General features: G+C 42.8%; 2 protein-coding genes across 2 annotated transcripts in view; one reads left to right on the forward strand and one right to left on the reverse strand.

The window, feature by feature from the left end:
• LOC135101879 (adenylate cyclase type 2-like) overlaps window positions 1–5,463 on the reverse strand; it is a 68,229-nt gene extending 62,766 nt beyond the window's left edge. Inside the window, exon 1 of the mRNA XM_064006190.1 lies at window positions 5,445–5,463. The gene's annotated coding sequence lies outside the window, so the exon portion shown is untranslated. The remainder of the gene's footprint in view (window positions 1–5,444) is intronic.
• A 6,691-nt stretch (window positions 5,464–12,154) lies between these two features.
• On the forward strand, window positions 12,155–24,456 carry LOC135101815 (troponin T, cardiac muscle isoforms-like). The gene is made up of 3 exons (XM_064006105.1): window positions 12,155–12,952; window positions 23,618–23,810; window positions 24,400–24,456. The coding sequence occupies exons 1-3, from the start codon at window positions 12,900–12,902 to the stop codon at window positions 24,454–24,456; spliced, it is 303 nt and encodes a 100-aa protein (XP_063862175.1). The 5' UTR covers window positions 12,155–12,899.
• Window positions 24,457–27,137: the final 2,681 nt, after the last annotated feature.

Genomic DNA, 27,137 nt, shown 5'->3' on the forward strand with positions numbered 1-27,137 from the left:
GTGGGTCATGCGGTCGGGTGTGAGCTGGGGATCACTGCGAAGCTCATAACCTCTGCCGACACCAAAAACAACTGGGTCACTAGAGGTGTTCCCTGCACGCGCCTCAGCTCCGGGACACCGCTCGTGCTTACTGAAACACTGTGGTGGAGAGAGATGGATAGCATGTGCCTCACGTTCTAGCCGATATACGAATGGACAAACAAACAGCAGAGCAGGAGACGTGTTGACTCTTCCGAGGTTGTTTGTAATAAACTACACTAATATTAAGGAAGAGTTATAGGATAGGAAAGGCGAAAGCTTCTCTTGTACTCTTGTATACCTAAGTGTGTGATTCTGTTTTGTGGCTGTTTATGAAAGTTAATTAAATAGATATTTGTAAGGTAGATAAGTCTCCTCCCTCGAATAGTTGATCCGTGTCGTTTTCTCCATTTATTTATCTTTTTTTTTTTTTTTCCAGGTTGAATGACGTGATGTTGTTATTTTAGTTTGGCGGGAATTTGTCATGGAAGAAATGGCTGTAGGTGAACTTTGAAATGTAAGAATTTTGGAAGGGAAACTTACTTCTGTGACATTTATGTATATAGAAGCATTGCTGCTGCTCCTGCTGTTGCTGTTGTTGTTGTTGTTGTTGTTGTTGTTGTTGTTGTTGTTGTTGTTGTTGTTGTTGTTGTTATTGTTGTTGTAGTTATCATCATTATCATTATTATTATTATTATTATTATTAAATTATTATTATTATTATTATTATTATTATTATTATTATTATTATTATTATTATTATTATTATTATTATTATTACTACTACTACTACTACTACTACTACTACTACTACTACTACTACTACTATCGGGAGACGTAAGTGTCATGAACAGAGGTCTCTGCTGCTGTACTGTCTCCGCTCTGTAACTTTAATCTCAGCCCAGTCCATGGAAACTGGCAAGAGTATATTTTGCTATTGGAATTCTACACTTGCTCTCCATAAATGTGTGGGATGTACACGAAGATTAACGCTTCTTTGTTTATGGTGGCAGTAATAGATATAAATATTTACTGCAATTTCCTTTTACGCGGTGATGACAAAGCAAAAGAGATCATCCACATTGCTCAGATTGTCTCTGGAGATCTTTTTTGTGAAGTGCAGCAGGAACTTGCTCTATATTTAACCTCAGTGCAGCTCGCTCTCTCCCTACCTTTATTTCAGTGACAGAAAATGGGATTTTAGTTTATGACATTTGATACTAAACAGCAAAATATTCTTCACCATTATAAAAAAGAGTGAAAAAATACAAGTAAATAAAGTATTTCACCATCAAGCACTAAAATTACACAGGTGTGCATGTTGGCGGCATTGTGTAACATTTGACATTTGCTGCATTTTCCCGTTTTCGTTGTGCAGCAGGGAATTTGTTTCAGCTCGGGAGTAAAGTGAGGAATAATAATCCATGGCACGACGCAGGTGTTCACGAGTGTCACGGAGGAGTGGCAGAGGCAGGGTCAGTTGTGGTGTGTGTGTGTGTGTGTGTGTGTGTGTGTGTGTGTGTGTGTGTGTGTGTGAAAGAGAGAGAGAGAGAGAGAGAGAGAGAGAGAGAGAGGAGAGAGAGAGAGAGGAGAGAGAGAGAGAGAGAGAGAGAGAGAGAGAGAGAGAGAGAGAGAGAGAGAGAGAGAGAGAGAGCCCTCCCATATGTGCAGAGTCGAGTTGGGTTGCATGTGAGCAAGACGAGGGAATTGAGATGACATCCGGTGACATCCCTAAGTAAGGAAAGAAAAAGAGAGAGAGTGAGAAAGGAAAAAAAAAAAAAGGAGCGCGATGGGGGAAGAAGAGGGGAAAGGCGTCATTTTTCCCGTCACGCTTTATATTTCGTTTTTCATATCTTTTTTCTACCCTTTTCAACCTGGTAGTACTCTGGCAGCACGTCCTCTCCCATGGCGTGAGTTCTCTGCCAGGTGAACCCACGCGGTCATTCCTATGAATATTTTGCACTTGAACCGTAAACTAGGCAGCAATATTGACGTTTTATCAGGCCTTTCACCTCTCTGCTGACTGACGTCCTCAAGCACCTCTTTAATGGACCCCTCTGGGACTCACGCGTTATACGATCCTCAGTTTCCTTCTCGTTATTCGTTGTCACGTGTTGAAGGAGGGAATGTCCGGAATAAAAAGATGGGAGGAATCACTAATGCTTTTATGTCAGGTGTCAGAACTCGAGGAACGGACTGTCTTTCTTGTGTGTATGTGTGTGTGTGTGTGTGTGTGTGTGTGTGTGTGTGTGTGTGTGTGTGTGTGTGTGTATCTTTTACTCCAAAATGTAAAGTGAGGTTTTACTTCGAAAAAAATAGGAATTACCTTTATCCTTACTACATAGACTACAGAACTGTTTAAGATTCTGCTGTCGAAAAAATGCCTAAAAAAGTTATAAGTGATTATGGGAAAAAAGAAAAAAACTGTGTAAGGTGGAAGAGCTGACGTATAGCAAAACGGACGGCGGAGTGACAGCAAGCAGGCGAGCTCCTCTTTAGGCCGCGTGTCGTGCATCTTCTGTGTAAAGTCCACCTGAGAAAATTCCACTCGCGAAGATCCCTCCATGAAATTTTTGCCCAAACAATTCTTTCCATGATAAATTCACTCTACCTAACCTAGCTTAACCTAACCTAGACCTAGCCCGCCTAGTCCAGCCTAACGTAGACTAACCTAACCTTATAAAGTTTGTGGCAGAATTATCTTAGTGATATTCTTGTAGGTTTATGTTTATGGGAGAAATTTATCACAGGAAATGTTATGATATAAAGCTTCGCGGTCGTGTTTATACTTGCATGGGCCAATAAATCCTATCAGCAAGTCTACGATTTAAATGAGGTGAGCTTTATGTCGCAGCTCGCCTCCCGTTTACTATGATGCAGACAAGAAAATTACGACTCATTTTCTGTAATACTCCATCCCTTTTTTTTTTTTTTCTTTCCCTTACCTCTCTAGGTGTGTCACAAGTATTTGGGGATGGATTTTTGCTTGCATTAAGTGTGAGCTGAGGGAAAGACTGGGAATTATCGCCGTGTTTGTGGGTCATGGGGGTATGTGTGGCTGAGTAAGAGGCTCACTCACTATACATTCCATAAACTTTCAAGGTTATTTCTTACGACTGGATTACTACTACTACTACTACTACTACTACTACTACTACTACTACTACTACTATTACTATTAATTGTTAATGCTACTACTATTGTTACTGCTGCTACTACTACTACTGCTACTACTACTACTACTACTACTACTACTACTACTACTACTACTACTACTACTACTACCACTACTACTACTATTACCCTCATTATCTGTCATCATCAATTACGAGAGTCAGACGAGCTCCAGCAACAAAAACGATAACAGTAATTCCAAAATGTAATGTGTTATCGAGCGTGACTTTTGTTTTATCTTTTTATAATAATCGGTAAGCGTCACGGCAGCATATTTATTAGTAAACTCAAACGGTTATTATCACACCCGGAACTCATCAATAATTATCACGCTCACAAAATCTCCTGTTATCGATCAGCTGTCACGATGAAAGATTATCAGTCTAAAAATATCCTCTCCTAATTAAGGCGATTTTGGGACTATCCACTCGTCCCGTAATAGTTAAGCTTACATTTACCCCCCCTACTCTCCCGTCACCCCAACTACTCCCCAAACCCACCCGATCCACTCAACCCTTCCGCACACATTCTTTGCTCTCCAATACTTACTCTACTATTCAGACACACACACACACACACACACACACACACACACACACACACACACACACGAAATAAGTTATAATCCAGTATTGATTACTGGATTATAACACATTACGTAACAGTGATGATCAATGGTCCCCAATAATTTGTTCTGTCTTTCTTCTCTGCTCGAAGCATGATACTGTCCATGACAGCCATCATATTTCTTTTTACTCGTAGGTTTTGATGATACGTAGCTATCGTTAATGTTATGCATACTCAGCGTATTGGAAAACAAGAAGTAAAGAGCAAAAAAAAAAAAAAAGTATGTCGAGTTTAAAGTCGTTGATGGTCACGCAGACATCACGCTGCGGTCCTCCAGGGAGTCACGGGCCACAGATTGGGAATCACATAATTGACTGACGCGCTGGCGTGCTGATTACCTTTATTGAATTTCTTATTGAATTGTGACAAATGACAGATTCACTTTCGTCATCATCAGATAAACACTTTTTTGGCGGCTGTTAAGCCGTACCAATTAAATCCAGCCTCTTCAAACTTGACATGTCCCAATGTGTATTGTGAAAGATTTTATCTCGTATTAACGAATCTATCAGGCTAATAATCAGGAAACTGTACGCAACCTGTCCCAGGAGCATGACAAGACATACCTCATTATAGGGTTTTATATGAAATGAACGCCTCACTCATGCCTTATCGCCTACCGCACTATCGCCAGGACAATAATATAACCCTATATGTCATATCAGCGGCAGCATGGATCACTAACAGAGCCTCATTCGCCCGTCACCTGTTGCCTTAACACTTTACGCAACACTTGCCGGGACTACCCGATCCAATGAGGGTACAAATTTTTCTTTCGTCAATATCAGTAATATATATATATATATATATATATATATATATATATATATATATATATATATATATATATATATATATATATATATATATATATATATATATATATATATAATGGTAATACAATAATTAACCTTGCCACACCTTTACGCGATGACTCCACGTAGTATCTGAAGGCTGAGGGTGTTTAGTGCTTGCCTGACTCGTACAGTATCAGAATTTCCAGGTAAGTATTGACAGTGAATTTGACATCAGCTACTCAGTAAAATTTCCATGGGTGACACATCGCTATATCGTTGATTACATAATGTTTTGGATGCTTTTAGGGATTTTATGTGATTGTATTGATAAATATAGGAGAATTTATTATCGAGAAAGGGAACTTAACCCCCACATTTCCGCAGGAAGGAAACGTCATATCAGTTTTCGCAAATATTCTTTTACAACAAGTGCGCGTCTGTGGCTGGCTGCGCATGGCTCTTGTTTGCAGCGAAGGACATTAGTAAGAATAGTTTTCAGTTTAAATTGGAGATGCTTGAAATATATATGTCTATATCCTTATCAATTTCCAGTAGGTTCCCAGCTATTATTATGATAAGATGGTATCAGTAACATGCATAATATTGCAGGGGCGTTGGCTGTTTCACTTGATATAAATGTAAGGTCACAATACAAGACAATAAACTAATCCTTTCTCATGTTTTCTCTCTTTGTCTCGATAATCTGTACCCACAAGGAACATTCAGCCGTCCATTTGTTCCATTGGATTGTAGAAGAATTTTCATCATCTATTTTCTATGGAGCGTAATGACGAGTGTGAGCTGCAAGGACATCCTGGCCACACTTACCTGAACTAGGACGTCCGGGGGTAGGCGCCGCTGGGTGAGAAAGTTATCCCTTGCTGCTGGTGTGCTTCGTAGACCCACGTAAAGCACTCACCCCTCAGGCACCCTTTCCCTCTCTCACTGTGTCTCTCAGTCCGGCTATCTGTATGAGGAACGGTATGGAAGTCCTTCACTTGGACAGGAGAGCCCGGGACGGAGGAATGTCCTTCTTGGTGCGGCGCGACCAGACTCGTCCGTCACTGGAAGCGAGGGTGTCAGCTGAAGGCAGGACTTAAGACAGCGTTATCGTCTTATCTTCGTCAACACGTCTCACCTTCACACCTCCATTGTCTTGCGTCAATATAGTACTTGTACTGTGCACTTTCTTCATTTGTCATTTTGTGTTCATAATTTTTGTCGAGAACTGTCTCTACGTACTCGATATTAAGCTGGTTATAAAATTGTATATGAAGTCGTTTCACTACTTTCCCCTCGCTTATTATTGTATCTCATTTATTTATGTTGTATGATTGTTGACCTTGAAAGAGAAATGAGTACAACAGATGTTTCAGGGACACACGGGACTGAGGAATGAGATGCAAGTTAAATATAAAATATACTTCAATTCATCCTGATGTTATGAATGAAGAGGGAAGTCTAGCATCCAAGGACGAAAATATCACGCGCTCCTCAAGGATGGACGAGATATTAATTAAGCGATGTCTCAGTACTGAACGTGACTGGTGTTTATGTGTCAAGAACGGTGGCGAGATTTACACAGCACGTCACACTGAGATCCGAGATGACGTTAGAAAGTGAAAGATCTTGTGCGTGCGTCACTCACTCAAGAAGCGACACATCAGAAAGAATTGTTTAATGTTTGTTAATGCATTCCCGGTTGAATATAAGCCTAGTAAAAGAGAGAGTTTATGTAGGCAAATGTCAAGGACTTAGTCTTCCGAAACGAAGTAACCCTAAATTTTAATTTGTTCAGCACATAACGTAATATTACACGTGAATGGAGGTGAACTTGATCAAGCATCACGGGCTGGCGTGTCAGGAGTCACTGGCAGGGAACTTATCACTGGAAGATGCATCACTGCATCAGGCAGTGCGACCGACGCGAACCCTGAGACCGGAGTCACCTGGGTGACAGAGCAACGGAGGCGATCGAATGTCAAAACAGGTGGCGGTGATGGTCGTGGTGCTGACGGTGGCGGTGCACTAAGGGTGACGCATGACACCCTCTGTCGTCTGTTCCTGTGCCAAGCCACGTCACGAGGAAACCTTCTTTATAATAAACTTATAATGGAAGGATTATTTTAAAGCAGCACCTTAGAAGATAATCCAGTGTGTTATGACGTGTGTAACTGGTGATGATATGCACCAGACACATCACAGCTCAACTTCCACTGCGAGGAAATTTTAACATTATAGTTTGCGGCGAGGTGAGGCGCGGAGAAGCTAGGCTGTCCTGTCCCCCAAGTACTCTCAAGGTAAATTTCTTCCACGACCGTTCCAACCACAATATGTCCTGCGAAAATAATACTCCCCATATGAATATTCACCCAATAGGAATAATTATTATCGGTGAAATTTCCATGGAGGAATCATCGTGTATGGAATTCACATAGGCTCGTCCTTCACCATCATACATACATGTAGATTATGACCTTGGTAAGCACGCGGGCTCCAGGTGATGGAGGAAAGTGTTACGTGCTACCTGTGACCTTCGTACCGGCCGTTGCTGTCACCGCCTATACCACCACCACCATCACCACCACCTTAACTTTTTGGAGCGTGACGTGTTATCACTTGTTACGAAACTTTTTGGCGATGGTGGGAATGTTTACAGGAATGTGTTACACGGTACACGCAGGTGTTAAACTGTTAGATATATATGTACCCTAACCTGTCCCGCACCTCACCACCTCGGAGACTCGGATCCCTGATTCTTATTTCTTAACATAGCATCAGGTGACGCAGATATTCACGAGTGACTTGAAATCCTTCCGCTCTCGCCTCACGCATAGAAACCTGCATATAATGTACAAGCTCTCACTATTTTTGTTATAAAAAAGTAATAGATAGTTAATACTGATAAAATATGTGTTAGTGATATGTCCACTAAGTGCAGCATTCTTGCGTCACATCAAAAGCTTGCGACGGGAATTAATTTCGCTGTAAAGACATTTCTGAGGGATTCGGCAGAGTCTTTTCCGGCTGAAAAGATCAGAAAGTCGACTGCAGACATTCATGAATTTATCGAGGACGATGAAAGACTCTGGGACTGAAGTGGGCTCCGTAATCCGATTAGAGGCGGGCAGGGGACGTGAAGCTCAAGCACACACACACACACACACACACACACACACACACACACACACACACACACACACACACACACGCACACACACACACACACACACACACACACACACACACACACACACACACTTACACACACACACACACACACACACACACACACACACACACACACACACACACACGAGCGCGCGCGTCTTTCAATGAATACTACAGCTTTGTCTTACATCATACGTATCATATGTAAAATCTCTCCTGTAAGCAACAATTTGTTGGGGGTTATGGCAGCCTGTGAACATGACGATGTTATCAAGACTTTGAAAAGAAACAGTAATAATTTTACTTTTGATCTGAATCCTTTAGCGTTCACGCTCAGCACGATCACTCTCCAGGATGACTAGGTTTCATCCGCCTGGTATGAAAAAGCACGTGTATGCACACACACACACACACACACACACACACACACACACACATTTCTCTCTCTCTCTCTCTCTCTCTCTCTCTCTCTCTCTCTCTCTCTCTCTCTCTCTCTCTCTCTCTCTCTCTCTCTCTCTCTCTCTCTCTCTCTCTCTCTCTCTCTCTCCCACCAGACATACAGATGTCAGCCATCTCATCAAGCCTTCAGTAGAGAGAATGAGTGGAAGTCAAGAAGCTAAAGTCAAGTAACCTCTTGGGAATGTTGTGGCCATGAAGTGATCAGCTCTATATGATCATGCCCTTCAGGAAGCAGGAGTAGTTGGAATATAGGAAGGAAAAGAATCAGGGTTGTGAGATAATCGTGTGGAATGATTTGAAAAATAGATTGAGTGTGGTTTGTATAATGTAAAGGATTGAGCGGTCAGGGAATGGAAACAGTGGACATGAGATCTTCTTTTCTTGATTTGTGGATGCATTTAATTCTTCACTTGTCTTTTTGTGGCTTGAAAGGATCCCCGTGTCGCTCAGAAACTTGATAAGCACTGGGACTTTAGTCAGGTGGATCACTGAGGCAGCGAAAGTGGCGATGGCGTGCAGTTTCAAACGGTTTTATTATGAAGGCGATCCCACGCTTGCGGTCACAGCACTGCAGGGGGCCGAAAGAATTACCTAATGGATTAATGAGTGCGTATAAATGAATAATAGATGTATGCTATGAAAATATTTCAATAGTTTTGTGGAATAAATAAGGAAATGGACAAACAGCTATGCACTAAAACCTACAAAGAAGACGAAAAAGAAGACGAAGAAGAAGGAGAAAGAAGAAAAAAGATGGAGGAGGATGAGGAGGAGGAGGAGGATAATGATAACAAGAAGTAGAGAAGAAAAAGAAGAAGGAGAAGAAGAAGAGGGAGAAGGAGAAGACAAGATGATGATAACAAAAATAATGATGAAAGAAAGAAAGAAAGCCACAATAATATAACTGGAGAACAAACGGAAGTGAGCCATTACTTTCTCGCCCCAGGACCGTAGATAGTACAGTATACCTGTCTTACCGAGCCGCACGGTAATCACTGCCCTAATAGGCCGGCTTCGGACATTGACATGGTAATGATTCCGCTGAAAGTCAGGAGAGTAAGGGACCTTTCATTTCGTGGAGGTGTTTTACTGTGGAGGTGAAGCGAATTTCCATCACCGGACTTTGATGAATCGTCAGTGGTGAAGAAAGAAGAAAAAAAAAAAGGTAAACTATAGTAAAATAAATGAATGAATAAACAAAAGATGTATACGCACGAATATAGAGCAACCATGTATCCCCCACGGTACGGCAGCACAGTCACTGCCAGCTAAAGGGTGAGACTGGCAGCGGAGAAAGTCATAATACACGGAAGTAGGATTGTTGCTGATCAGTAGCCTCACACATCTGAAATTGGGAAGAAAGTGGCTTTAATAGAGAGGGGAGAGATAGAGGAGACGTTTCACAGGGAGGGAATTATGAGGAGAATCAGGTTGTTTGGTGAAATCCTTCCCTAGCAGAAAAGAAAGTCAGTAATCATGGGAATGTATTTGATTATTAACTGAGGGACGCTCGACGGAGTTTTTTTTTTTTTTTCCTTCTTAGCAACATGTATCTTCTCCTAATTAAGTATGGAAAGTTTGTGAAGGGCTGATGCACGAGGATCTGGAAAGCGAAATATGTCAGTCATAAACAAATTGCTTAAGTAATTTTCTGTGATTTCTGGAATATATTACTTAGACAAGTTTTTTCATCACGTCGGCCATCTATCGGTACAGTCGCCCGTGCCATGTGTGGGATGTGACTGGTCTGAAATTCGTCCCAACTTTTAGGTTTTTAAAATGAAAATTAAGAAAAAAAAAAAATTCATCTCATTGCCAAAAAAAGTAGATGATAATAATAGAATAATAAGCTAGTAGATAAATGAAAATTAAATAAATAATATGTAAATGACAGGCAGTTTGTTTACGAAGTGACGGTAAGTATTTCAGGAGTGAGATGGAATAAATGGCAGGAACAGGAAGAGGTTCTATTTTGAGAGGAAGAGGGGGAGGAAGCGGCTCTTTTGGGAGGGAAGTTGCAGGGGAGAAGCTGTAGTAAGGCCAGCTGTGCTAAAAGCGATGGGAAGACCTCGCCTTTTTTCTGCCCTCCCCCTTTCCAATGTCTGTCCTCAAGTGGTGGTGCTGGTGGTGCTTGTGGTGGTGTTGGTGGTGGTGGTAGTGGTGGTGATGGAGGAGGGTTACTAATTCACAGCTGGCGTTTGCTTGGTTTTTTGCTTGAGATGTTTAACACTTGAGTGCTTAGCCGTAAACAATGCACCATAAATTAAACACTTTTGTTCTGATTCGTTAGCTTGCTGAAAGAAGAGTCTTAAGAACCTGCCGACTTTACTTTTTTTTTTTTTTAATAATTTCCTTTTCATACACACAACACACAGGTAATCAGGTCATAAACTCCCCCCCCCCAAAAAAAAAGAGATCCGTCGGTTGTAAAGACTAAAAATAGACGACCTAGACGACAAACAAATAAGTGCCAGAATAAGTTTTTAGAGACACTTCGACTGACGAAAAGAAGAGCAGAGTGGAGAAAAAGAACAGAAAAAAAAAAAAACTATACGTATCCTGAATAGTTGATATAGTAACGGTACAGTGACCTCCCTTGCTTGAGAAAGACTGTGACTACTTATCGCGGCAGAGCGTGGCCATATTTTGGGGAGGGGGAGTGACTGTAAACAAACCTTGGTGTTGTTACAGTTACGCCTGGTAAGTAACACTCCATACCTCATTACGATATCATCTTCACTATTGTTATTTTTACCGATAAACAGTAAGGAAGTTGTTAGATTAGGTTGGTTAGGTTTGATACATTATAGAAAAAAATATTACGATGAAGATAACAAATAAGAGAAAGAAGTTATCAGAGAGAGAGAGAGAGAGAGAGAGAGAGAGAGAGAGAGACTTCATCCCCCTAGAGCGAGACGGGTGTGATTATATAAATTTATCCACAATCTTTTTCTGTGTTGGGATCAGTTTTCTTGAATCCTAATGATCTGGAGGTAAAAGGCGCGATTAATACCAGACTTCCTTGCCCAAATAATTTTCTGGATGTGCATCTGGCTGCGTTGGTGTGTGTGAGAGAGAGAGAGAGAGAGAGAGAGAGAGAGAGAGAGAGAGAGAGAGAGAGAGAGAGAGAGAGAGAGAGAGACTGTCACTGTTACCTAAGCCATTATTTTTGCAATTATTCTAGTCTTATGTAACGTAATATAGTCTGTCATGTGCAGTTTAACTCAGTCCCTCTATAAAAAGAAAATTAATTGTAATTGCGACACTAATCCGTATAGCAATGAAGTATACATTGTTGCTTATTACACCAAACTATTCAGTCTGGCAGAAAGAGACGAGCAATCCTGCTATATAAATCCTGTATTCCTTCGAAAAAAATAATAATTGAATAAGATGCTACTAACGGACTGTGACATTGGAACTGATCACACGAGTCACCGTTTTCACACATCAAGAAAACCAGCAGTAGAAGAAAATGTGGGCGTGTGGGAGGCTCAGACAAACGTGACACGCTCAAGATCGTGCGATAAGGAGGCGTGTAGAGGAAGGGCGCATTGTGAAGGCATAATGCATAATGCACATTTTTATGACTACTGGCTGTCATCTAAATTCATGGACGTCTTACCTCACTCTGTGTTGCTGCGAGAATATTGTAGAGTTTACGTGTGTTCGTACGTAGTGAGCAGTTTACTATTTACTATTCGCAGCAATAGAGTACGATCAGTGTTGTGAGTTGATGGCTGTAGATAGTAAAGGACAGAGGTAAATGAATGAAAAATGTGTGAAGGAATGGATATGAACAACACATAAAGTAAGTCACTAAACAAATCTCACTCCCGCCTTGCTTCAGACGAGGCGTCGCACTACGTCGCGAGGCGCGGCTGCGTCAGACATTAACGTGCCTTGGAAAAGATGATCGTCGTTGCACAAATATTGTATCTTTTCTCGTCCCTATTCAGGCGAAGAGCTTGCATCAGATAAGTTAAGTTTTTAAAGCTATCAGATGCGTTTTCTTGCCAAAACTGAATATAAAATTAATTGTGCTAATCTTATCTTGTACAAATAAAAGCTTCCAATAGTGTTCACATAATTGACAATTGAATCGCATTTTATTGTACATTCTGAGTCTGTTGCTTTCAGGGACTTAGTTTCACATAATCTCGGACGCGTACAATACGCGGGTATTGACTCTTCAGCTGCACGAGGCTTTGTTTTAAGGGTATCTTTGAGGGTGTCTATTTACAGCTGGCTGTAAGAGCAGTGCAGCCCCATCGGTACACGGGAGAGCAGCTGGTCCTACCCAGGTGGTGGTGAGCCAGTCTCAGCTCGGGGACGGCCCCACTCTGCACGGACGGCCTTATTGCTCATTGTGTTTCGTGTCGCGGGAGTCTGGTAGTTTGACTCATCCACCTTCGTTTCCTGTATCAGGGTGTTTGCGCCTCTGGACCGCAGGGCATGGATGTGCTGTGAGGCGAAAATAATGTGGGTATAGTGTGATGCTAATGTCTTGAACAACAAGCTGACGTCCCACCCTGCGTCTTCAGCTTTCTTGTCCGGAAAATATTGTTTCGGGGCTCCAGCAGCTGAACCAGGTGAGAGGCCGCCTGGTCCTCGATGGGCAGGAACATCGGCTAGTCACAGCAGGAGCAGGGCATGGCATACCTCTTCAGCGCCGGAGGAACCGCCGCCCCGAAGTCGAACAGAGTGTAAGTACGTGCCACTTTCTGAGCTGAGGGAAACACGCACACTAATATATCGCTGCTTTGAAGAGTTTGCTGCCCTTTATTTGGCAGGAGACCACTGCTGCCCGCCACCAGCTTCCCTCACCCACTGGTGTACTACCACCTGCCTACTCATGCTACTTTCACACTTGTTTTGCAACTTCCTTTCATTCATGTGCTGTGAGGTATATTTTCCCTCTTGCTTCATTCTATGTTTCATGCATCATTTTACGAATGCAGGTTTCGTGTGAAGACATGATCACGTTTACAAGTACAGTGCTTGGGACTACAACTGTTTGAACTTCTCCTGGTTATACCCTTGTGACACTCACATACACATACACACACACACACACCATGGAGAAGAAGAAGAAGAAGAAGAAGAAGAAGAAGAAGGAGGAGGAGGAGAAGAAGAAGAAAAAGACGACGACGACGACGACAGCGACGACGACGACGACGACGAAGAAGAAGAAGAAGAGTGTGTTGAGGTGGGGTACAGCACAGCAAGCGGGAGACTGAAAGATGTTAAGTTTTCACTGCGAGAAGATTAGCAGCGTTTCGTCGCGTCCTTCCGATGGCGTCTATCAGCATTACTTCGTGATACAAGAATATGCAAGTAAATACCAAACAACACCACACCTTTAGGTCGCAACTAGGCTGTTTGACGTAACTACTCTGCTCTAATTAAAAGGACAATAACTAACTACACTACAACTAACTAACAACAACTAACAACTACAAGAAGAAATGTGTAATCTGTGCCTACGGTTGTTTGTGGGGGAGAGTATGATTGCTTGATGGTGGAGTGCTGCGTTGCCGGTACAGTGCCGGTGGTGCGGGGTAGGCAGCATGTCTCGATAATCTGAGCTTGGAGTATCAATGTGTAGCTTCTTCTTGTATCATATTGGTAACGTGGATTCTAATTACTCTCGAACGTGATCTCTGTTTCACTGTCGGTTTGTCTGTGTCTCTGTTTTGTTTGTTTGTTTGCGTCTATCTGTCTGAATCTCTCTCTCTCTCTCTCTCTCTCTCTCTCTCTCTTAGTCATCAGCTCGGACCATCTCCCTCTACTAGTAGTAAAACCGCGTCTACTTTTACACTCGGAAGGGAAAAAAGTAACAGTAAAGAGACAAACGCGGTGTGAGGAAGGTTAAAAGAACACACAAAGAATAAAACATGTCAGTCTATCGTGCTGTTGTTGTTGTTGTTGGTAGTGGTGATGGTGGTGGTGGCGGTGTTGAGTGACCCCTGATGATGGTGGGGAGTTCTGGAGGTGACTTTCATGGTGTCTTTCCCTTGTGATGGATGTGATTGCTCAACTGTCATTGTGTCCAAATGTCTGTGTCTACCTGTGTCTGAACATTCATTCCTTAGTCTGCTTACATCTAGCTAGGTATTTGTGTCACCGTAGAGAGAGAGAGAGAGAGAGAGAGAGAGAGAGAGAGAGAGAGAGAGAGAGAGAGGAAATAGTCCACAGTTGAGTCAATAAAAAAAAAAAAAAGGTTCCCACTACATACACAGGTGGACACAGGTGGAAGAGCCCCATGCAAGCCTCACACCACCACTCATCTCTCACTCATCCACTCATCCACATCATTTAGTACGCAGCACTTCGCCACTTTCTCACCACGTGTCCTTGTATCTACTTTTACCCCCAGTTTCTCCGTACGACTTGACAGTAGCAGTAAGTACTTGTATAGAACCTGAGGGAGGGAAAGGAGAGGGAAGGGGAAGGGAAGGAGCATAGCAGGGGAGTAATGTTACTGTATCTATAAATAGGGGGAATATCTCCGTGGTGGGTTTTGCTGCATAAGAGTACTTCAGTGTTTTATATTCGTGCGTTTTATGGGACGGCTTCTTGTTATATTTTCATTATGATAATTATCTTTCAACGTGACCTTGTATTTCTCGCTCGTGCGTTTGGTTTCTTGGTTTGTTTCCTCTCTGTATTCGTTCGCGTGTTTGTTTGGGTTCATCCTGTGGGTTTCTTTACTCATGTGCCTATTTGGTTCTAACTTCGTGTTGTTGTTGTTCTTGTTGTTATTTTTTATTTCTAGCCTTTTATCTGTCTGTCTTTGTTTTTTTTTTATTTCTATCCCCCCCCCCTCTCTCTCTCTCTCTCTCTCTCTCTCTCTCTCTCTCTCTCTCTCTCTCTCTCTCTCTCTCTCTCTCTCTCCCCATGTCTGCTGGTCAAACCCAGAGCCATTATTTTTCCCGCTTAGAGGAGAATGCCAATGAATATAGTACACGGAGCCGTTTGAGGCTACACACTTTGCCATCTAGTGTTAGTGGTGCTGAAAGTGCCAGGGAAACAGCCAGCCTGGAGTCAACTTGGCACCGCGCCCCAGATCAGCAGTAGCAGCGGCGAAGTGAAGTGGAAGAAATGCAAGAAATGAATCGCTAGTAGAATATTTACGCACCCAATTCTCTGTATAATCCTGGCAGCGGCTAAGAATATAACACAAGGGGGGGGGAGGGGGGGAGGGAGGCTCCTCTGCTGTCTGCCTGTCTGCCCCCCCCCCCCGCTCCGTCCCCTCCTATAAGGTAGTCTGTGTCGGGGGGGGGGGGGGGATGGGGACTTCAGGGTTAATTTTACGGTACTCGCACTGGGTAACGGAAAAGAGATTGCCACAGGGATTATGCTCCTGTAACCGAAAGTAAAAATGCCAGGAATGAAAAGAAGAAGAAAACAAAGATAAAAAGGTGATGCAAAAAAAGAAAAAAAAAAAGAAAAAAAACACAAGCCTCGCGCACATTATTTGCGATACATGACAGCGTGTAGACTCTTAAATGTCTCAAGTAACAAACTATTATATATGTGAGCAGACTTGTATGGAGGTGCGAGGAGGAGTGAGGCAAGGAGGTTAAGAGGGAAATAAACTAAAACGACACCGCCCAAGGCTTTTTCTTTTTTTTTTTTTTTACTAAAGGACAGAGAGTGAGTGTTTAACATAAAACATCACGGAGGAAGGAGACGAGAGGGAAAGGAGAAAAGGAGGGAGAAAAAAAAAGAAAAAGGGAAGGAGAAATAAAAGAGGAAATAAGGGAAGGAGCGAGGAAAAAGACAGGAAGAAGGGAGGGAGGAAAGGAAGGCGAAAGGGAAGAAGGAAGTCCGAGAGGTGAGGAGGGAAAAAAGAGCATGAGAGAGAGAGAGAGAGAGAGAGAGAGAGAGAGAGAGAGAGAGAGAGAGAGAGAGAGAGAGAGAGAGAGAGAGAGAGAGAAGGGATAAGAGCAAGTAAGAGAGGAGGAGGAGGAGGAGGAGGAGGAAGAGGAGGAGGATGGGAGGAAGGAAAAGAGGGAATGAGGAAGGGAGGGAGTGAGGAAGGGAGGGAGGAAGGGAGGGAGGGAGAGACGTGTTGGCATCTTTCCTGTAGCAACTCATGGTGACGGGGAAACCAATTTTGTTTTAATCATGCTACTTTTTCCTCTCCTTAATCCTCGTGTATAGCTTCCCGTACATCGTGTGTGGTGGCAGTGGTGGGCGGCGAGGTGGTGTGGTGTGACGGTGTGGTGGTGTGGGTGGGGATGTGGTGTCTCTGGCGCTCCCATGCACTTCAAACGTTAGGGATTTGAGGACAGAGGGAGACGTCAGAAAGTTGAAGGTATTAGCTAAGCATGTGTTGTGATTTACGTCCACAAAGGCAGCGCATTATCTTGTCCTCAGTGGCTGCCGTGTCTCGCGGCGAAGACTGAATCACAAATACTACTAAGTCAGAGTGGCGGCCGAGCTATTCAGAGGCGCCGCTTGTGGCGGAGGACAAGGCCGATGAGGGCGCGTGTGTGTGTGAAGAGAGAGAGAGAGAGAGAGAGAGAGAGAGAGAGAGAGAGAGAGAGAGAGAGAGAGAGAGAGAGAGAGAGAGAGAGAGAGTTTGCGTACTGGAATGTTTGTTTGTTTGTTTGCTTGTTTGCTTGCTTGTGTGTGTGTGTGTGCGTGTGTGCGTGTGTGTGTGTGTGTGTGTGTGTGTGTGTGTGTGTGTGTGTGTGTGTGGAGAGAGAGAGAGAGAGAGAGAGAGAGAGAGAGAGAGAGAGAGAGAGAGAGAGAGAGAGAGAGAGAGAGAGAGAGAGAGAGAGAGAGAGAGAGTTTGTGTGCTCGAATGTTTGTTTGTTTGTTTGTTTGTTTGTTTGCTTGCTTGCTTGTGTGTGTGTATGTGTATGTGTGTGTGTGTGTGTGTGTGTGTGTGTGTGTGTGTGTGTGTGTGTGTGTGTGTGTGTGTGTGTGGAGAGAGAGAGAGAGAGAGAGAGAGAGAGAGAGAGAGAGAAATGTTTCTATGTACTAGAATTTGTTTTCTTTGGTTGTGTGTGTGTGTGTGTGTGTGTGTGTGTGTGTGTGTGTGTGTGTGTGTGTGTGTGTGTGTGTGTGTGTGTGTGTTTGTCACTTAGCTTGCAGGTGAAGGAGTGAATCAGTTGGCCAAATATCGGTGTTGAGAAACCACTGGGTTGCCTCTCGTGCAGCGGAGTGCCTCGTCTGGTCCCTGTGACACGCCCCCTACCAAGGAACAGACCCAGTGGCTTCACTGTGGCTTCAGCGTGACCGCATTCAGGCACAATAATATTTAATCATAAAAAGGAAGACAGATATTATCCTAATTTCTGTAAAATATGCTTTCTGTGTGATTAGTTTATCCTTCAGAACGTGTCAGGTTTGTGCCATGCGTGGAGGAATTGGCTAGCTCCCTTGCTGCCGGCGGAAATGGCTTTCATAAGTGCCACTGTCAGTAGTGCGTCCAAGCATAACGCTAGGTAAGTTGCCTAAATGTCTCTCATGCTTCAATGTGATGGTGAATGGTGTGAAAGTGTGACTGCAATGCGGTGAAGAAAATACAGTTGCCAAAACTATTCTGTAAAACATCGGGAACGTTCGATTGGTCGCCATGTTCCAATGGATCGTTGCAACGCTTGTAATGAGACAGCGGCCCGTCGCTTGTCACTGTGCATCAGTGTGATGTCCTCGTGGATACGTTGTCATCCTGCAACAACAGTCGTGTGCCACCTGTGGCTGCCTGGTCGGGACTGTGGGGGTAAGAGGGCTAGGGTCGGTGGGGTGCCTCCTGCCCTCTTGCTGTCATAATATAGCAGGGTGTTCGCTGCCCAGCTGGCACTCCCGCCAGGGTGTTCCCCGCGGCCACTCCTCGTTCTCCACCATCACCTCTTTCCTAACTTCTTACTTAGTTATGATCTGTTGACTCACTTGAACTGATGCTGCGGTAAATCAGGCCTGTACCAGAATTTACCAAATATTTACTCTTCTAAAAATAGGTTAATGCACTTTTTATTTGTTGGCCAATAAGTTTCATATATATCGACTTATATGGACACTACTCATTGAAGCTGCTGGTCTATGGGTGCAAAGGTAAAGGAAGGGGGGAGAGGAGAATGTGGTTTAGGCTTAAGAATGCTTAGGAGTGTGTTCTTTGTAGCGTTTTCTGTCATTTTGCCAAGAAAATGTCATGATGATGGAAATGAATATGACAATAATTATGATAGAAATCGTAAAGCTTATCGTTATGATGGTAATGATAATGAATGTGATGCTGACGATGACTACGATGTCCGATCTTTCATGCGAATGTACCAAGAAACATCAGTCTAGGAAAGATGGGTCATAAACCACACACACACACACACACACACACACACACACACACACACACACACACACACACACACACACAAATCCTCATAAAAGTCACAAACACAAGGCACCACTATTGCCTTTCCTTTCAGAGTGTGCCTAAACAAATACACACCTCTCCTTTCCGTCACAGAGGACAGCAATGGCACGCAAACGCCTTGAGAGGGAAGCTGAAAGTCAAGGTCAGGCCAAGATTTAGACAGGTAAAGCGGTGTTTGTTGACTCCCTCCGTCAGCAAGTCACTGGTGGAAGGAGTGAAACGCCTCCTCACGCACCTGAGTTTCAGCCAAGACAGGTGATATTCTCCCACTTCTCGCGTGTCCAGTGCCTTCAAGACCCTGGACATGAGCAGCAAGTTGTCCCTAAGTGCATATCATCGATCCCAATCCTTCTGTGTTGTGATGATGCCTGTCACTCCGCTCAATGCGTAGGCTTATTGGCTTGTGACCAAAATGATGGTGGCATTTTAATGGTTGCCTTAGTGATGGCCATGACGGTAATGGTGATGATGATGATGATGATGATGATGATAACAACAATAATGATGATAAGCATAATAATAGTAATAATAATAATAATAATAATAATAATAATAATAATAATAATAATAATAATAATAATAATAATAATGCCTCCTCCCACACACACAATGGCAGTCACAGTGTACCTCTGGGTCTACAAGTCCAGGAGACGGCAGGCTGTCCACATTCTTCTTGGCAGTTCGTTTCTAGTAAAGAGTTTGTTTTGTTTTCTGTTGACGGCGACCTGTCTGTCAGCTGCCTCTGGTCTTGTTCCTCGTCGAGGCTCGTTGGTAGCGGCGTTCATTTATAACTTGGGTTGCTCGAACTTATTTCCCTTCATAGAAATAGTGTATAACTAAGGGAGATAAAAAAAATGATATGGATTTAAAATTCGTTGTCTGTTGAATCTATTTCCACAGGGGATATCATATCGTTGGTGTGTGTGTGTGTGTGTGTGTGTGTGTGTGTGTGTGTTTACAGGTTTCATATTGAAACTGTTTATATTTAATTCATGCTTAAGATATGCAAGAAAAAATTGAACACTTTTTCTTCATCTTGAATTATATCTTTCCTCCCCTTCCCCTAAAGGCCGAATACTCTTGTTCTTTTCTTGTGTACCTCGAGGTGACTTTCAGCGAGTCATAAATGCGTGTTTTCCCCCTGAGGTGGAGGCCCGTCCTGAGTGTTGTCCACCACCCCCTCGCCTCCCGCCTCGGCTCCTCCCTGCGGCCTTTCCTTCAACCTCGCATCTCACTCTGCTATCACAAGGCCATCACCTCCCAAACAGCTCGACGTCAAAAAACAGCTGCTTTATTGAAATCACTCAGGTTATCGGATTTCTCACGCCAATAATATTGATGTGCTGTGTTCTGCTCTAACCCTGTGTGGCGCCTGTCCTAATGTGTGGCAGACTCACCATTCTGCTGTGCCGCCCCTTGAGCAACATTCCCATGCTTCTGCAAATATGGCGTCACTTGCTGGCTAATGGCTGCCCTAACCCCTGCCGCTGGACGAGTGGTGAGTGCCTGTGGGGGCACCGTCAAGCCTCTCACCGCACGCCACCAACAGCTGCCTGCCTGGTAGGCGCTTCGGGCTTCCCGCTGTGGCCTTGGTGCTGAGGATGGCGGCGCAGGCCACGACACTCGCGGGTAAGTTACGGTGGCACCGTCTAGATGATGAATGTTTGTGAAGGATGTTTCTTGGTAATTATAGTTATTGTAGTAAATTAAGAGTAACAAGTAGAAGTATCTTAGTGGTTGATAGTCAAGTAATTTGCATACACACTCAAACATTTTTTGTAGATAGTTGTGCAGTAAACTTTTAGGTGGATGATTTCCACTTCCTCTAGATTAACTTGAAATGGGAGACTTTCAGGGTACGGAGGCAGTTAGTAAGATAGGGAATATCAGGTGACCAGGTTAGAAGCCTGAAATTTGCATCATGGCAAGAGTAATATGATGAATACTACATACTCAACACACATTCAGGGCAGGAGTCGAGACACTCACGCTGCACACAGCATCACGGGTGCTATTTAAACACAAGCATTCTTTCTAGTGTAGGATAGAATGAAAAAAGATCAGTCTCCCTAACAAACAAATACACATTTCCACAAACTATAAATGACGGTATATTCTTCTTCATGACGATGCAAGTATGTAGTTTTAGTTTGGCAGTACTATATAGTCAGTTTTATCTGGTATGTGGAGCTCTTTCTGTCTAACCTTAAATTCCATGAACATTTGTTTTTAGCCTTGCTGTGGCAGCTGTAGTAATATCCCCTATGACTGTCGTCTTTTCTTGTCCAGCCACGACACACCTTGTCCAGCAGGATTAATAGGTTTATTGGTGATGCGTAAATGATGCTCAATCGTAGCATCAACCTCCAAGTGGACCACATGAGCCCTGCGTGGAAGAATGCCACGTGGCCGGCCATGTCTGTCTTCTCTCACATGTGATAACGAAATGGAAGGCAGCACCAGTAATGTATGGGATTGACAGTACAAAGACATTACCGGTAATAAAGTACACTGAAACTACGTAGAAAACATTCCAAGTGACATTTTAGAGCGTAATAGAGTCAAAAATTATATCTACAATTTATCACGTCATCTGAGAAATGGGACACTAGACCACGACGAGCCTTTCCTGTCATGTCACGAGATAATTTTGCTGAGAGGGATGCCAAGAGTTAAGAATGCCGCTGTCACAAAGCTCTTTACGTGCCTCCAAATATAACATTTCTTTAATACCTAATGGTGTTAGAAAGCTTATGCACCAAGTAAGGATGGTTAGATTCGTAATTTGACCCCCATGAAAAATAAGGTGTTTGTAATGAGCCTACAGGATGCAGATAGCGCAGATCAGCAGTGCCTGGTGGGTGCCGGCGTGACGGACACACCTGGCGGGAGAGGCAGACTGCTGAGCTATATTATCATAGCATAAATTTGACTGTTATGCTAACTCCTCGTGTAAGTAATTAAACACCAAAAGGTGAGGGCGTCATCTTAGCCTTCTTGCAGCTTTGGTACATCTTTATATTACGAAGATATTACACGGAAGCAAAAAAACTAAAGTACTCTAAATCTTGCCTTCTTGAAAATTATACTTCGCTGTAAAGATTGAACACTTGATAAGATTATTCACAAACGGGTCACATGTCTCTCAGATGTGCATGTAGCTGCGGCCTGTAGTGAGTGGCTTTGTATATGTTAGTTTTCAGTGAGTTCAGTGGGCCTTCAGCAAAACAAAAATATTGGCATATGCTATCGAGACAAAGATCTGGCCGCCTTTGTTGTGACGGCATGCCACTCAAGTAGTTCAGATTCGATTTAGTGCTGATTCGTCATTCCAAATACCAACATATAAGTACAGGAAATTCGTCGGCACTGCTCTAAGCATCTTAGAAAAACAATAATGAATGGTTGATTTGGTATGAAGAAGTTACCCATAGAGGCTGTGATAAGCATGTAATGAAGAAAATGTATTTTAAGAGGATAAACTAAAACATTATCAATACAGCAACTTTGAGGCATGTATGAATTAACTGATGCTAGTATTTCAATTACTGTGGGCAAATACAGTGCTAAAAGAAAGCAAATGAGTTAGCTTGGTTCATATTATAGTGACAGTTCCTAAATTCTCATGAAAATAAAACGAAGTAAATCTACGCATTAGAAGCAAAAAAAAAAAAAAAAAAAAAAAGAATGATAGCGACTTCCAGATTCCCTTTAAAATAATGATGACATTGATGGTAATGACAATAATAATAACAGACAATAGAAAAGACTGTCCCTCACTGCTGAAGACCCCTGGAGTCTCATGAGCAGGCTTACGAGTGCCCTGTTAGCAAGGTGGAATGCCGCTCACTTCTGCGTCCCACGTCCACTATACATTCAAAAGACTATATAGTTGAAGTTGCACGTGGTTTTAAGGGTGTTTTTTATGGTTCTAGTGACAGATTAACAACACTTCTACTTTATAAACACGAAAACCACTCTTAAGAACCCATCTAATTGTGTCTGTGGCCTTTGATAACAGTAGTGCTAAAAGGATAAAATTTCTGAATATAGGCCCAGACTTCTGCCTCCTCGCAGCTGTGAGGAGGCAGGGGAAGGGATACGTTTGCCGGTGTGTGTGAGTTTAGTTTTCATGTATGTAACTTTGACTTGAATGATATAGCTTTGCCTTTTAGTTCACTGTTGTAGTAGTAGTAGTAGTGGTAGTAGTATTAGTAGTGGTGGTAGTAGTAGTAGTAGTAGTAGTAGTTATCATTGTTGTTGTTGTTGTTGCTGTTGTTGTTGTCACCGTCGTCGCTGTAATTGTTAAAGTTTGTTGCTGTTGTTGTTGTTGTTGTTGTTGTTATTGCTCTTTTTTCATCTTTTTTTCTCTTTTTCTTCTTCGTCTTCAGTGAGTGTGTCGTATTTCCCCTAAACACTCACACAAACCAATGAACACCAAACATTATGGAGTGTGCATGAAGCTCAGAAAAAAAAAAAAAAAAATGTAAATATATATATATATATATATATATATATATATATATATATATATATATATATATATATATATATATATATATATATATATATATATATATATATATATATATATATATATATATATATATATATACACACACACACACACATCTTCTACCCTTTCCTGATGAACTGAAATCCATCCCCCCAAAATACAATAAGGCTACACCACTACTACCACCATCACCACACCAATCCTGCCATTACTACCACCAACAACCAGTAAAACAACCCAATTCGAGATTCTGATGGTGAAGGAACAGATTATCAAGTAAACCTTTTCTTTCCATTCACAATCTGCAAGGAACAATTATCCAGAAGTGTCTGAGAACAACCAATGCATTTTTCTGTTTCCTATCTGACAAAGGTCTTTAGGGAATGGTTTGCTTGATAACTTGGGGGTTTTTCTATTAGTCATTCAGAGTCTAAAGCAACAACTTCTATCTCACCGCCACAGTGACAGCAGGCATGAGGAAGAGTTGGAGCGCAGGCAGGTGGCGTGGCGGCTTATGAAGAGGCGAGACAAGGAGAGAAAAGCCAAGGAAGCGAAGGAGAGAGCAAAAGCAGAGAGAGCAAGAGAAAAGGCTGAGAAGAAGGCTTACAAAGCTCTGCTCAAGTCCGGCGCCGTCAGGAGAGGGAGTAAGGCACAGGTGAGAACTAATGTTGTAGTTGTTGTTGTTGTTGCTGTTGTTGAGAGAGAGAGAGAGAGAGAGAGAGAGAGAGAGAGAGAGAGAGAGAGAGAGAGAGAGAGAGAGAGAGAGAGAGAGAGAGAGAGAGAGTAGATCTGGAATGACTAAGGCAGTGTTTGAATCTTGTCTGCCTTAACATTTTCTTTTAGATAGTACCAAGCAGTTCACTATTCCTTGAGGTCTACATGACATATAGCCTCCTCTATGATTAAGTTGTAAACGTGACATTTGCTCCAGCAGTATACACCAAGTAGAATAAATGTTGTTGGATAATGTCGCTTCCTCATCTTTTATAAAGGATAAAGATACGATATTAATAAGCAAATCCAAGAGGTAAGAATGGTATATAATAAAGTGCATCTTCCTGAAATAATGCTGGACGACTAACTGTTCATACATATTACACTGCATTTCGTCACTTAGTCACTTATCCCTCATTGTCTAATCATAAATCCATAAACTCACGTACCCAATAAAGAATTAACTCGCTGACCATTCGCCCATCACCTACTTGACGCTAACGCATTTAGTTAACGTCTCCCCTGCACAGATGGCCGAGGAGGGCGAGGCGGGAAACACAAGCTTGGGTCTTCACTTCCTGGGGTGAGTAACGTGCTTCTGCCGATCCTTCTTTTCTTTCCTTCCTCGATAGACGTGTATGGGATCAATTTGTCTCTTTTTTCTCTTCCTGACCGATCTCTCTCTCTCTCTCTCTCTCTCTCTCTCTCTCTCTCTCTCTCTCTCTCTCTCTCTCTCTAAGATGTCGCCTTTTATCCCTTTCGTTACTGCCTCCCTCTTCTCAGCTTTATATAGCATACTTCAAATATTCATAATCTGCGCATCTCCCTCTCGGCTATAATCAGCACGCAGGCATCATGTATTTTTAACTCGAATGGTATGAATGCATTTTTTTCGACGCGATCTATTTTAATGAAACTTCCGTCGTTTGTTTTTATTCCATGACGCATCATTAAATTGCAAAAAAAGCAAGAATGATAACATCTTCGTGATTAATGAGAACAATAATGCAGGAATATTACATAAATCTACTAAAGTTATACTACTACTACTACTACTACTACTACTACTACTACTACTACTACTACTACTACTACTACTACTACTACTACTAACCAAGGACTACTTTAAAACAAGTACTGAAAACACGATGGCACACCAGCTCAATGCTTCCCTCTCTTCCACTCCATTGAGACTGCGCCACACATATATCAGCGGTAATCAGATGAAACCTTATAATTTGTCACACTTTTCATAAAACTGCCAACGATCCTCAGCTGCGAGTGATGCTGCATAGCCGGACCTGTCACGATGCCTCGCCAGCGCGGTGTGTTTGCACTGACGTAGAGTGAAGAGCTACACCCACACACTACCTTCGGAATAGTGTCGAATCGTGTGTATGTGTGTGTGTGTGTGTGTGTGAGAGAGAGTAGGTAGGTAGGCAGACAGATAACAATAGACAGAAAGGAGGTAGCGCTGCATGTGAACGTTTGAGTTTGATACGGTGTGTGTGTGTGTGTGTATGTGTGTGTGCGTGTGTGTGTGTGTGTGTGTGCTCGGTGCTCGGTGGGCTCACCTCCGAGTGTGTTCCTGCTGTGGCGAGGGAGGGTGGTGCGCGTTGCTGTTGACGTTGAGTGAATAAGAAGCTGTGATGAACGGGAGATGAGGTGTTGCGGGAGGACTGCCAGCACGGGAGGAGGAGGAGGAGGAGGAAGAGGAGGAGGAGAAGCAGTGATGAGATGGGTATCTTGACATAAATTCTCTCTCTCTCTCTCTCTCTCTCTCGTCTCACACATACACACACAGAGCGTGCGCACTCACACACACACATGACAACAGAAAACGTGTCACAAAATGCATACATTTTCTCTTTATCACAGATGCTTAACCTACAGTATTGTCTCATTTTGTGCCACCCTCTCTTTATTAGTGTGTACTCGTCCCTTATTATACTGTCTGTACGACGGTTCTTACAAGAATACACCTGTTGATTAAATCTTGTCATGTTTCTCTCTCTCTCTCTCTCTCTCTCTCTCTCTCTCTCTCTCTCTCTCTCTCTCTCTCTCTCTCTCTCTCTCTCTGCTGGTGGCAAAGGGTGAGGGCAAGTGAAAGCGTTCGTCTTGGGGATAAACACACTTTGGTTGGATGAGTCAGTCACTCAGTCAGTGGCGGCGTTGTGGCTCAGGATCAAAGTGGCAGAGCCCTTGATTGGAAGACCACTTCATTAACCAATGACCACAAGATAAAAATTACAAAATATGTTCAGAATGTTCAGAGGAAGAATACACATGAGAAACTGACAGTCCGGAAGGGAAGAATACCAGCAGCAGCACCAGAAGCAACAATAACAATAACAACAAGAGCAACAACAGCAACAACAACAACAACAACACATCATCAACAACAACAACAACAACAACAACAACAACAACAACAACAATAGCAACAGCAGCAGCAGCAGCAGCAGCAGCAACAACAACAACAACAACAACAACAACAACAACAACAAAAACAACAACAACAACAACAACAAAAGCAACAACAACAACAGCAGCAGCAGCAGCAGCAACAACAACAACAACACAAACATCGACTACTTCTACTACTACTACTACTACTACTACTACTAGTACTACTGCTGCTGCTACTACTACTACTGCTGCTGCTGCTGCTACTGCTGCTGCTGCTACTGGTAGCTGTAAAATGTACTGATGTTGCTCCTCTAATGCTGCTGCTGTTGCTCCTGCTGCTGTTGTTGTTGCTACTGCTGCAGTTGGTGTTGCTGTTGTTGCTGGTGCTGGTGCTGCTGTGTTACTCACCATCACCACCACCACCAATACCACCGCCAGCATTAACGCAACCAACGAGGGAAATCTTTCTATACTAGTTAAAAGTATGTCAGACACGTCACAGGTTTTCATTAAAATGTCCCCGCTCTGAATAACAAACGAAATCACGTTGGTCGAGGCATAACCAGATTTGATCATGCGTGGTACAGCAGGCCGCAGTGTTTTGCACGGGGTTGTTTTCATGGTTTTCCTGTTACAGTCATCGCCAGAGCCGTTAGGTGCCGCCGCAAATATCCGAATTGTTATCACCGGAAAAAAATATGCCACTTTGATATAAATTTATTTCCTACATACATATTTCCCTGCAAAATTATTACTTTTTTTTAAGGTAAGAGTGCGCGTGATTTGCAAACATTCTCATGATTTTCAGGCTTAATTACATCATAAGACAAATTGCTGTAGTTACTGGTGGCTTCGATCT

The sequence above is a fragment of the Scylla paramamosain genome, chromosome 7, assembly GCF_035594125.1.
Source record: "Scylla paramamosain isolate STU-SP2022 chromosome 7, ASM3559412v1, whole genome shotgun sequence".
NCBI lineage: Eukaryota > Metazoa > Arthropoda > Malacostraca > Decapoda > Portunidae > Scylla > Scylla paramamosain.